Raw genomic sequence first — 13,392 nt, 5'->3', positions numbered from 1 at the left:
TTATATTTCTATTTACTATTATATAGAATAGCTTTAATATAGGTGCTATAGCAAATCTCAACACTTAGAAATCTACATCCTCTTTCACTCGATTCATAAGCTTCCGTCAGGTACCTTTTCTTTCACATCGCAGAATTTTCGAAGTGCTTCCTACTTGGTTTTTTATTTACCCACCCTGTCAGGAAAATGATTAGCTATTATACGCTGGTGGGGTAGTGGAGGGGAGAACGTGCTAGATTTTGAATCGAATCTGTTCTAGGCCAGCATCATCTTGCTTGGAAAATAGCTGCCCGTTCGGGATGTCCGGGTCGATGCTCCACTTGATGGCGTATATGCTCTCGTCTTGTGCCTGAAACCTCAGAAGGTAGTATTCCGGAGAAGGGACTCGGAAACGGCCGCGATGAGCATTTTCGTCCCATGTCAGAAGCCAGGAAAAGGTGTCGTTGTGGTAGTGGTTGAGCTTGTACGTCTGAGTACGGTCGCCCTGCATACACATGAAGAGCTCGCCGTCCTCAACAAAAATGTCAAGATAATAGTCTCCAATCGAGTTGAAATACCCTCCGGCATACTGCTCAATCGACCTGTGTAGAGTGTTTGGGATCCGCTGTTCCTCTAGCTGGACGGGCATACTATTCCACTTGGAGATCATGTCATCGGCACTTGTCTGGGCTATATGTTCATAGTCGTTCTTCTCTGGGCAGTCTATCAGTTCCTCCAACAGCATCTGGGCGATCCAGTCAGCACAGTCGTTTTTGGCGATCGAATTTGTAAGGACAACGATCACGGATTGGGACTCCGGAATGAGAATAACGCAAGCCAGAAATGCAGCCAGGCTGCCGTTGTGGTGGTACACAATCTTGGGGCCGCCTCCCCGACCAACAACAGGCATCTCTGACACCGACATGCTGTTCAGGCCTGTGACACCGAGGCTCCCAGGAAGTTCCGTACGCACCAGGCCCAATGAATATGCCTTTTTATTGACTGAATACCCTGGAATAGGTATGTGGGCAGAGAAAAGGGTGGAAAGTTGTCTGAAGGGCGAATTTTTTATAGATTGGTCCGAGTTGGAGGCGAGTAGCGTTTGATAAAGTCGAAGGAGGTCGTTGACACTGCTCTGTACCCCTGCCGCACCTGAGAACAAGGTCCCACTACTAACGTAGGGACGTTCGGTAAGGAGTGGACTTCCGTCCTCAAGGGCTATGTAGCCTCGGGCAACGTTGTCGAATTGCGAGTTTGGTGTCATCGGGTTTCGTATGGTTATCGTCCTTTTTAGACCAAGGGGATCAAAGATGCGAGTTTTGAGGAAATCACCCCAAGATATGCCGCTGATTCTCTCCACGACCATTGCTGCAACACCATAGTGCCAATTGCAATAGTTCCAGGTTGACCGGAATTCCGCAATCTGGGGCAAGGAAGAGAAAATAGGCAATGTCTCCTGCTGAGATAGGGACAGACGACCATATTCTTGCATTATGAATTGGTTCTGGCTTGCCACACCAGCCATATGTGCGAGAAGATCGATGCTATTTGCCTCCTTGGTAATCACAGGATCCTTGTGGTTGAAGCCTGGTAGAATACTCGAGATGGGTGATTTCCAAGAGAGGTTCTGGTCGTCGACCAGAATGCCGATTCCTGCCGCTGTGATGAGCTTGCTCAAGGAAGCTATGTGATATATGGTGTCTTCATCAGGAGCCAGTTTTGCTTCGACGTCTCGATACCCAAAGTTTGCGGTGTGGACCACCTCGCCATGGTGCAAAACTCCCACAGATACGCCCGGCGTACCGGAAATGTTGCTTATCCTTGTGATGGCACTGCTGAGAGCGCGGAGGCCTTGGGCGACCTCCCTCATGATGTTTATTTGGCTTTCTTTACGTGTCTTCAATCGCACAATGAAAAAACTTGAGACACAAGGCGCATTTTCATTGGAGAAGGAAAAGGGGGGGGAAAAGTGCTGTGGGGGCAAGTTGCGGAGCTGGGGCCAGGAAGGCCGATCGATAGATAGGCAGCGAAGTAGTAGTCGGTAAGTCAGCTTACCTGCTAGCCAATGGAGCGGGTATGTATCACACACGCTTGCATATGTGATAGCACAAGAGCTCATGCATGCATATGCACATGGACCCTAAGAGTACTCCATTTTCCACGCCGTAGATCTCCGATGCTTGCTCGTCCCGCCGCTTTTACTAAGTATCAAGAGATTGATTTCGGCTCGAAACCACCATTGTCTTCACAGAATAATGGGCTCCCACCAATAACGCCTTGATAGGCACACAATCGTCGATGAGCTGCACATCATCACCATCCAGGCAAATTGCTGTTCTTTTCCCAAATCAAACATCCTCGGCACTTCAGCCGCGCAACCCCCGCTCCCCCCCTCTCTCCCCCCTAGAATCTTCAAGCAGGAATGTACTTCACTCTAGCATTCCCTGCCTGCGTATTGATTGGCAAATACGACAATGGTTGACTACCAGCTGCAAAAATGGAATGAGCTCATCGAGGATAAACGAGATCGCCTCAACATTGCACATCCCTATGATAGTACTTATAATACCAAGACTTCTGAGGATTTTCAGAAATATCTCAGCGAGAAGTCTGAACTGTCCCATAAAGGGCGTCCATCTCAGCATTTATCCCCGTTCATATCGAGCTTGACCAATCTCCACTTGTTTACTACCACAGTGCAACTCGTCGTGCACTCAGATCAAGCGTCACTGATCACGTGGAGCGGACTACAAGCGGTCATTGAGGTGGGTTGCCAGTCACCCAAACACATGCGAATTCCTCTGGCGGACCCTCTGTTGATAGGATAGAATTAGTCGTGCAGGTCTCCCGACACCCTACAGAACACATTGACTGTCTTTACACGTCTCAATACAGCGCTTCCAGCCTTCGGACAGTCCCCTCAACTTTATGACGAACAGCCGGTTCTACATTGGGAACTGAGGAACGTCTTTGATGCATATACAGAGTTCTGTATCAAAGCAGTACAGTATCTACGCCCGTGGCCGTTTCCATCACGTAAGATTCTTTTCTACCCATCGAATTCTTTACACCCATCTACCAGCCTCCGCTCACTGACTGATGTGCAATCCCAGGAAGCATCTGGCGTCATTTCACAGAAACCTCACCCAAGGTGAACCTTCCAAATACAAAAGCAGAATTTTCCAAGTGCTATAGCAGACTCCAGCAAGCCCTAACAGCTTTTCAACATTCAGAAACCGCACGGGTCATGGCACTACAAATGACACCTGCGGCAATACCGCCACCGCCACTTAGAGACTCGATCGGCTCCATGCGGTTTCCTATTCACACAGACCGGCCCCTCCAGAACTACAAATTCTCCGGCCGGGAAGATGTGCTGATCGGCATCGATTCTGCCTTGAGGCCTTCAAAATCGTCATCGAATACCACTGGACTAGTATCTTGCACTATCCACGGCATTGGAGGGGTCGGAAAAACACAAGTCGCACTTCAGTATACCTACTCCTGCGCAGATAAGTTTGATGCCATCTTTTGGCTGCGAGCCGAGACTGTAGCCGAGCTGGTAAGATCTTATGCGATGATTACGGAGAGATTAAAACGTTCCATGAGCTCTGCTACAAATAGTCGCAATGGTAGCCAGGAGCATGATTCAAACCTGGATGTCATGGAAGTTCGTGAATGGCTTGAGACTACCGGTGAGTATTACGTCCAACGACCAGAAGAGCATGCTAATGAGCGACAGAGACACGTTGGCTACTCGTTTTTGACAATGTTGACAGTTTCAACCACATCATCGACTACATTCCCCGACACGCTACGTCGGGAGCGATATTGGTCACCACCCAGATCCCCGACTTCCCTCAAATTACTCAAGCCTCGTTGACCTGGCCGCTGCTAAGCCTGAGTCGTACTGAGGGCACGAGGCTCTTGTTTAGGACCTTGAACCGCGACGCCAAAGATGACGAAGAGGAAGTCATCGCAAGTGAGATTTCGGACTTCGTAGGCCACCTACCTCTGGCCTTGACCACCATAGGTGGATACATCAAAGCCACTATGACCACGGTCCCCGAATTTCTCTCTAGCCTGCTGGCCTCGAATGCGATATGGGAGAAAAGCAGTGGCCCAGGATATGCTGATGAGAGCACATATAGTAAAAGTCTGAGCACCGTCTTTGACATTGCCTCCAAGAATCTGTCAGCCGACGCGCAAACATTGTTGAACGTAATGGCATTTCTGAACCCAGACATGATTCCTGAAGAAATGCTCTTGTATAACCATACCGACCCGTCGCTGCAGTTCCTGTCTCAAAACAAGTCGTGAGCATTCCGTTCTATTGCAGTCAGGAGATGCAAAGTTGATACCTCCCAGGTACTACGAGATCATAAAAAACCTCAATGTCCGCCAACTCGTCAAAAGGGAAGCACCTTCAGGTGGCCAGACATATTTCTCTGTTCACAGATCACTTCAGTTGAGCATTCTGCATCGGCTGAGCCAGAATACAAAAGGTCGCCAGGAAGCTTTCATGCAGGCATTTGCCTTAGTTCGAGCACAGATGCCCGAAGCGTCACGCATACAAGCTTCCCAACCGGATGCCTGGCACAAGTATGATGCTTATGTACCTCAAATTAGCAGCCTACGAACCCACTCACTGTGGCCTGAACCCAAGATCGAGTTGCCCGTGGATTTCGTCCGGGTCCTGATTGACACCGGTGTCTACTTGTGGCAACAGGGTCTCTTGGTCGAGGGCAAGGCCGCGCTTGAGACTGCCGAAAAATGCTTGGAGGAGGTGCCGTTGGACGATCTAAACATCTTGTTCAGCGATATCGACGACGTCTTGGGCATTATCGATGACCTTACTGGGATATCTTGTCGCGCCGACAGCCTGCGCCGAAGGCGCCGCGCACTCCAAATCCGCAAAATCGAACACGGCCGCATAGCCGAAGAGGATCGGACAAGGATTGACGAAGTCCGCCTCTACAACGCCGAAGCCAACTTGGGCTGCGCGTACCTCAACGCCGAGTTGTTCGAGGAAGCTGAGACTATATTCGAGAACTGTCTAGTCCAATATAAATCGTGGACGACTGTGGAAGAGGAAATTCCGTTCGAGTATGCCAAGTACTACAATCACATTGCGTTTGTCCGTACCTTCCAAGGTCGGCATATCGAGGCCATTGTGTCTGCTCGCCGGGCCTGCGACCTCCAACAAATCCATGGAGGGCCCAACGCGCCGCTGGTCCAATACAACAGATTCAACTTGGGGAATCAATTATACCACGCGGGGGAACTGGAGGAATCTCTGAAGGTTAATCAAGAATGTCTACGTGATAGAATCCGTGTTTGCGGCAAGGATAACCTTCTTACGCTAGAAAGCTACTCGGAAGTGGGTGCCCTCCTCTTCGAGATAGGCAGGTTCGATGAAGCCAGGTAAGATAGTTGTTTGAATTACATGGTCCCGGACTTTGATCAAGCTAAGTGACCGCAGAGAATCCTTATCACAGTGTTTTGGAACCCGAAGGAAAATATCTTGGACTAAAGAAGGCTCTGCGATGGCACACTTTCGCTTTTCCAAGGTGCTCTCCGCACTAGGCCGAGATGACGACGCCGCCAGCCATGCAGCGAAAGCTGAAGCTGCCCGTACCGAGTTTCTCTACAACTATAAGGAGCATTTCCCAAGGGGAGTGAAAGACAGTCAAGATATTCACGATCAGATGATCCCAATCTGGAGTGGCAGATTTACTGGGCGGTTGAAGAGGAACACCTCCGTAGAGCTATATTCGCCATAGCTTAATTGAAGGCTAGTAAGGGAAAGGCATAGTATACTTATAATAGGATAGCCTGGATTACTATATTGAAAGAGCCTTAAATAAGCGATATCTCTTTTATTTTTTACTTCTTATTCTTATTTCTCTCGTTATAAAAAGATATTTTTTAGACTTTTTTCTTTTCTAACTTTAAATAAAAGTAATTTTCTTTAAAAAATATATTATTCTTCTATCTATATTATTACTAATTAGCTACTATTAATAGCTTCTAAATATTCTTATAAGCTTATTATAAAGACTATAACTATATATTAAACTATTATTATTAAACTATTTCTATAAATATCGTCTATAAAAGAACTCTCTAATTATCTCTTTTCTTCTCTATTCTCGCTATATCTTTTATTTACTAGTTAGATTCTTTAATAAAATTACTTATTCTATTAAATTTAATTTTTAATTTTTATATTATTTAATTATAATTTATTTATTAAAAACTTAAATAGAAATAGATTAATAAAAATAATATATTTTAGAATTATAATAAACTCGCTTATATATAAAGCGAGATTAATAAGATCTATATTTATCGCTAGTTTACTACTTTTATTATATATTAATTTATATCTTAAATCTCTATATTATTAATCTATTAATTATTTTTATTTACTTTATCTTTTTAATTATCGCTTATATCTCTTTAAACTTTATAATTAATTTTTAATTTTATTATAATAAAAAACGCTAATACTATTTAAAACGAAGATAATATTATATTACTTTTTTTATATTAAGATTACTAGTCGAAAGAATATAATATATTTTATAGAATATTTTATATTAAGTAATATTATATCATACTCGAGTATAATATAAATAAGATTAAATATTATTTTATTTTTCTAATATAGATTCGAGATCTTAATAATATATATATTATAATATAGTATATCTATAATATTAATATATATAAAAGAATAAGATAGAGCTAAGCTTAAAAATCTTAAATTTATATATATAATTAATTATAAATTCGAGATTATTACGTCTTTTAACTAGATCGACTAAGTTATTATAAATAAATAAATTAGCGTTTGTAATTATTAAAATCTCGCTCTCCTATATCTCTCTTATTAAAAAAATTAATATATATTATTAACATATAGAATTACTTTTTTATTTTCTATTAAATTTTTAAGATTTTTTTTAATTTTTAAAGCGCTATTTATGCTTTTCGAATTTTTAAGAACTTTAAAGTTTAGTCTTATAATTATTAAAGCGTAAAGAGTTTAAATATCGCTTATCAAAGTTCGCTTACTAAAGACCGCTCATCAAATTTACTCGACAGCTCTAATTAAAAAAAAAAATTATGAATTTAATTTATAGATCTTTACTCGTTATATTATAGAATAATATATATATAAGATATCTTAATTAAGATTTCTATATTTAAAAGTATAAGTAGCTATTCTAGTTATTATTCTAATTAATAACTATATTAACTATTACTATTATAGCTATTACTATTATAACTATTACTATTATAACTATTATTATTATAACTATTATTATTATAGCTATTATTATTATAATTATTACTTATTATTATTATTATTATTATTATTATTATTATTATTATTATTATTATTATTATTATTATTATTATTATTATTATAGCTATTATTATTATAACTATTATTATTATAGCTATTATTACTATAATTATTATAATTATAGCTATTATTATTATAATAGTAATAGCTATTAAAATATTTTATATATAATATATAAAACGAATAAATTAATTCTTTAAAATCTCTTCGAGATTAGATTTTAAATATAATATAAAATTAAATAGCTAAAAAATATAATAGCTAAGATAAATAAGAATTAAAAATGAAGTAACTAAGATATACGAAGATTATCTTTTAATAGTAGCTATAATAATAATAGTTATAATAATAAGTAATAAATAATAATAGCTATAATAGTAATAGCTATAATAGTAATAATTATAATAATAAATAATAGTTATAATAATAATAGTTATAATAGTAATAATTATAATAATAATAGCTATAATAATAATAATAATAATAAATAATAGTTTTAATAGTAATAGTTATAATAATAATAATTATAATAGTAATAGCTATAATAGTAATAGCTATAATAATAATAGCTATTATATCGAATTTATTAATCGTTAAATAAAATAATAATTAAAATAGCTACTTTATACTTTTAAATATAGAAATCTTAATTAAGATATCTTATTAATATATATAAAAGAATAAGATAGAGTTAAACTAGAAAATCTTAAATTTATATATATAGTTAATTATAAATTTATTAGATCTACGCTTTTTAATTAGATACCGCGGGTAAATAAATTAGCGTTTATAATTATTAAAAATCTATAAAAATCTATATATAGAAGTCTTTTACTCTAAAATAATTAGCTTTCTAAGAATATTATTACTTCTTAATTTCGTAAATTATAGAGCTTAGTTTACGCTTTCTAACGATATAAAATTTATAAAATTTAACTTACTATTAATAAGTAAAATTAATATTTAATTATTATAGTTATATTAAGCGCGTTCGAGATCGAATAATAATTCTTTCATCTATTTATATAATTATTATTTCTCTATTACTCTACTAATTCTATTAATTTTATTAATATAAATATATTTATTCTCTCTATTTCTTACTCTTATATTATTAGATTTATAAGATATATATACTTCTTTTATCTTCCTTTTAAAGTCTCTATTAATATCTTTAGATTATTTCTTAATAAATTCGTTATTATTAGTAATCGAGGTCGTAAGCGAGCTTAATAGCTATCTATTATTACTTATAAACGCGTTAAAAGGCTCTTAAAAAGAGTTGAAATAAATACGTCTTCTTTTATAGATTTCTTTTAAGCTAGCAATAATATCTTTTAATCTAGCGATATTATTTTTTAAAACGCGTCTTTCTTCTCTATTTATTCTTTATTATTCTATTTTAAAATCTCTTAACGCGTATTAAATCTTAAATATTATTAAAAAGAAGCTTTTAAACGAGAGAAAGACGCTATTAAAAATTCTCTATTATAAGATCTATTAGTAGACTTCTTTAATAATGACTTTTTCGATAATTTATATTCTTTTAATCTATCTTTTAGCCTTTATTTAAATTCTATTTAGTCTTTAATAAAACTCGCTAACTATATTACGCGTTATTTATATATTATAAAGTCTATATAATATAATTTAAGTTCTATAAATTAGATTTATAATAGTTATAGCGCGGTGTTATAAAAAGATAAAACTATTAAATAGTACTACGATAGCGGAAAGTCTAAAGTCGATATATCTAAAATAGATATTAATTAAGAAGTAAATAATATAGAATAGAATTATAAGAGCGTCGAAATAAGTATAAATAATTTAATTAATCTTAGCGAGTATATTATTAATTAAATCCTCTATTCTTTAACGCTAGAAATCTTAAATTTTATTAATAATTATAAAGAATTTTATCGCTATAGCGTTTAGTATAATAATATAATCTCTATAATCTTATAATAGATTACTATTAATTATTTAATCGCTTTTTATATATATATAAAATTTAGAAAGTAATTACTACTTATATATCTATTATAGCGTCTTTAAAGAATAAATAATCGATCTTTAATTAAATTTATATTATAAATAATATCTAAGATTAATCTATAATACGATATAACTTTCTTTTAATTACGTTTCTTATATTAATTTTACTAGATATAATTACTATAATTATATTAATTAAATATTTTATTATAAAATAGTTATAATTCTTAGAAGTATTAATCTCTATATTAATATCTTCAAATTAATATTTAAAAGACTAAAGATTAATTTAAATATATAAGATTATAAGCTACTCTATAAGAATCTATAATATTATAATTTATATATTTATAATTATCTTATTTTAGATAAGATTATTATTATCTAAGAGAGTAATATTAATAATTTATTAAATATATCTAAGACTAGAGATATATTAATAGAAACTTAAAGTAATAAGAGATTTAGTATTCTATATTAATATTTAATCTATATATCTTACGCTATTCTCTTATCTTTCTATTTAATAAATAATTATAATATAATAATATACTCTATATAGATAATATATTAAATAAAAGTTTTCTTATTTAGTAAAGTAGAAACGATAAAACTATTTTATAAGTTAGAGGAATTATTAGTTAAGGTAACTCTATATAAATAACGCTTATCTTATATTATAGATCTATTTTATTTATTTCTTTTATTTTATTAATCGCTAATTTCTTATAGATATGTAATATAGAGTCGTTTTGATAAGTTTAATTACTTTCTTTACTACGATAGATTACTATAGTATTTTATTTGCGATATTTATATAACTATTAAAAGTAATAAACTCTATTAACTAAAGATGAATTAGAAGATTATTTAGACTAATATCTATTAAGTAATTATTAATATTTATATCGATAGAGTTATTATAGATAATTAAATTAATAAATAACGCATTATTCTTCTTTTCTTCTATTAAGAAGATTTATAATTTATAAAATAACTCTATTAAAATATTATTATTCTATCTACTAAGTTCGATCGATTAAATCTCTTTATAACTTTTATTTACAATTTAAAATAGATTAAAATTATCGAAAATCTTTTACTTAATAAACGCGTTATTAATTAATCTAATCTAATTATTAGAGTATTTAAATTAAAATTAAAGATTTTTATAAATAATATTCTAAAAAAGAAGATATTAAATATACTTTTATTCTTTTTACCCCCTATTATAATATAATAACTCTTCTCTATCTTATTTAATAGAGTAATTTCTTAAATAATATATTAGTTAGATAATTAGTATAGATTATAATTCCTAAAAGTACTTCTAATATAATATAATTTATTATATATTATAATTTTTATTAATTAATCTTATAATATTATTATAAGATAGTAAGATCTCTTTTAATAAAACTACGTAGTAGCTATATAATTACGAGGTCTAGATACGTAGTTAATAGAATAGATAAATTAGTTATTAGATAAATTAATAACTAAAGAAAGAAGAAGAGAAAAGAGAATTCGTAGATATTTAAGACTTTATTAAATATATTAAATATTTACTTTAACTACGTAGCTTATAGTCTAATAAGCGATATAAGCGAGCCTATTAATTCGCTTTAAGTACTTTTATTCTTATAATTATATTCTCTCTTAAAAGATTTAATCTTTAAATCTTATTATTATTATATCTTATAATTAAATATATATAAACTTATTAATATTATCTACGCTATTTATTACTAGCTTAAATATAATTTAAACTAATATATACTATAATAGCGTATTTATATTATATACTCTAAGATCTTTTTAAATATATTATTATATTTATATACTAAATCGTAATAATATCGTTATATATATTATTATCTTAATTAATAGAATATAGATATATTACTACTCTATTACGATATATTATTATCGCTATTATTATACGCTATTATTATATTATTACTTTATAATTATAATAATTTTATTATAATAATTATTAAAAGTCGCGCTAGTAAGTATAAAAAACTTATTTTTAATTTAACTTTTATTCTTCTTAGTAATAATATTAATATTAATACTATTATAAGTAAATACTTAATTCTTCTTTATATCTACTATTTTATCTTTATTTATTTTTATTATAATATCGCGATAGCGAGTTATATATTATTATAATAGTATAATATATATATTAATTAAGATAATAATTAAATAAAGTTATAGTTATTTAGATTAATTTTATATTTAATAAGTATTTTAAAGAATACTTTTTAATATTTTATAGATAGTATAAAAAATATACTAATATATTAATAGTAGTATTAAATCTTCACTCTTATAATTCTATAAATTTTTAAATATTTATAATTATTATAATTTCTTAGCCCCGCGCTATTATTAATAGATATTTATATTTATTTTAAAGATATATTTAGCTAAGAAGGCTATTAGCTTCTCTTATCGCTACTCTTCTTATTACTACTCTCCTTATTATTACTTCGAATATTATTTATAAATAAAAGAGATATTAGATAATTAAGAGGTTACGCTAATATATATTAATTCTCTTTGATTATTATTATATATATACTCTTATATATAACTCTTATATAATTTATATTATATTTTCTATTAACTTACGCTAGTATAAATATAAACGATACTCTCGCGAGAGTTATATATATATTATAAACTTAATCTTTATTTATTAGATAAATATTCTTATTATAATCTATACTAATAAGAATATTTATATTATTCTTCGTCGCTAAATCGATATAAATTTTATTAATATATATTAAAATATATAGTTAATATATATAGCGGTTTATTATATTAAGAAACTTCGATATAATATCGTCGTCTTCGCCTCTTCTTTAATTACTTCTCTTATTACTCTTTATATTAGATCTTTTTATTATTTAATAAATTTTTTAAATAAATAATTACTTCTTAGTATAAGATAATAAATAAATTAATATTAAATAGTAATAATCTTATATATAATTCTAATAGCTATTTTTCTTACTATATATAATACTTTAACGCTTTAAGATTAATTTATAAGTATTTTAACTATTTTCATTAAACCTTTTAATTATAACTTATTCGCTCTTTAAAGTTTCTCTATTATTACTACTTTTATAATCTTTCTTACTTTTTAATCTCTCTTAATAATTATATCTTTAATTTTATTTTAGATATTAATTTATATAATTTCTTTATTTATTTAAAATTCTTAATTATATCTTTAATATTTTTAATATACTTTATTAATTTCTATAAAGCTTTATAAAATAAAAAGTCTTTTTAATTAATAAGATATTTAATCTTATTTTTATAAACTCTTTTATCTAATATCTTATTAATTTCTTACTCTTCTTCTTTATTAATTAAGATTACTTATAATTTTAAATTATTATTATATAAGTATTATAGCTTTAATAATAATATATAAAATATAAAATAAATTCTTCTATATTTGGTAGAGAGATCTAATTTATAAATCTATATATATTTTTTTTTTTAATACTTTAAAAAATCTAAGCTATCTATAATTAAGTTTTTTCTTTAATTATAAAATATATATATTTAAACTTTATAATAGTACTTTATCTTTTTTTTTAAAGATTATAATTTTATAATTACTATTATAATACTTTACTTATTACTTTAATACTTACTCTTATAATTCTTTTAAATATAATCTTATTTCTTATAATTATTCTACTCGCTTTATAATAAGTAATACTTTTCTCTTTAAGATTCTACTCTTAAAAGTATTTTTTAAGTCTACTATATATTTTATTAATAGATTTTATAAAATCTTATTAATATTTATATATACGCTATTATTATATATAAATATAATTATTAATAAGATTTTAAATTAGTTATTCTATTTATAATTATAATATAATTATAAATAATATTTTAATATTTAATTTTATTTTTTAATCTAATTATTAATTTAAAAATAAAATATAATATTTAATTTACGCTTTATATTTAAATATTAATATAATATTATTTAGAATTTATTT

The 13,392-nt window shown here is 30.2% G+C and overlaps 2 protein-coding genes across 2 annotated transcripts; one reads left to right on the top strand and one right to left on the bottom strand.

Moving 5' to 3' along the window:
* Positions 1 to 232: 232 nt before the first annotated feature.
* Positions 233 to 1,849, bottom strand: HO133_004284 (uncharacterized protein; the record flags this gene model as incomplete). The annotated part of the gene is made up of 1 exon (XM_037295203.1): positions 233 to 1,849. One exon carries the CDS (start codon positions 1,847 to 1,849, stop codon positions 233 to 235), a length of 1,617 nt encoding a protein of 538 aa, XP_037157204.1.
* A 1,377-nt stretch (positions 1,850 to 3,226) lies between these two features.
* HO133_004283 (uncharacterized protein) lies at positions 3,227 to 5,407 on the top strand (the record flags this gene model as incomplete). The annotated part of the gene is made up of 3 exons (XM_037295202.1): positions 3,227 to 3,674; positions 3,722 to 4,295; positions 4,348 to 5,407. The coding sequence occupies 3 exons, from the start codon at positions 3,227 to 3,229 to the stop codon at positions 5,405 to 5,407; spliced, it is 2,082 nt and encodes a 693-aa protein (XP_037157203.1).
* Positions 5,408 to 13,392: the final 7,985 nt, after the last annotated feature.

Source organism: Letharia lupina (assembly GCF_014066315.1).
Source record: "Letharia lupina isolate WasteWater1 chromosome Unknown contig_2, whole genome shotgun sequence".
Classification (NCBI taxonomy): domain Eukaryota; kingdom Fungi; phylum Ascomycota; class Lecanoromycetes; order Lecanorales; family Parmeliaceae; genus Letharia; species Letharia lupina.
This window is presented reverse-complemented; position numbering and strand designations above follow the sequence as displayed.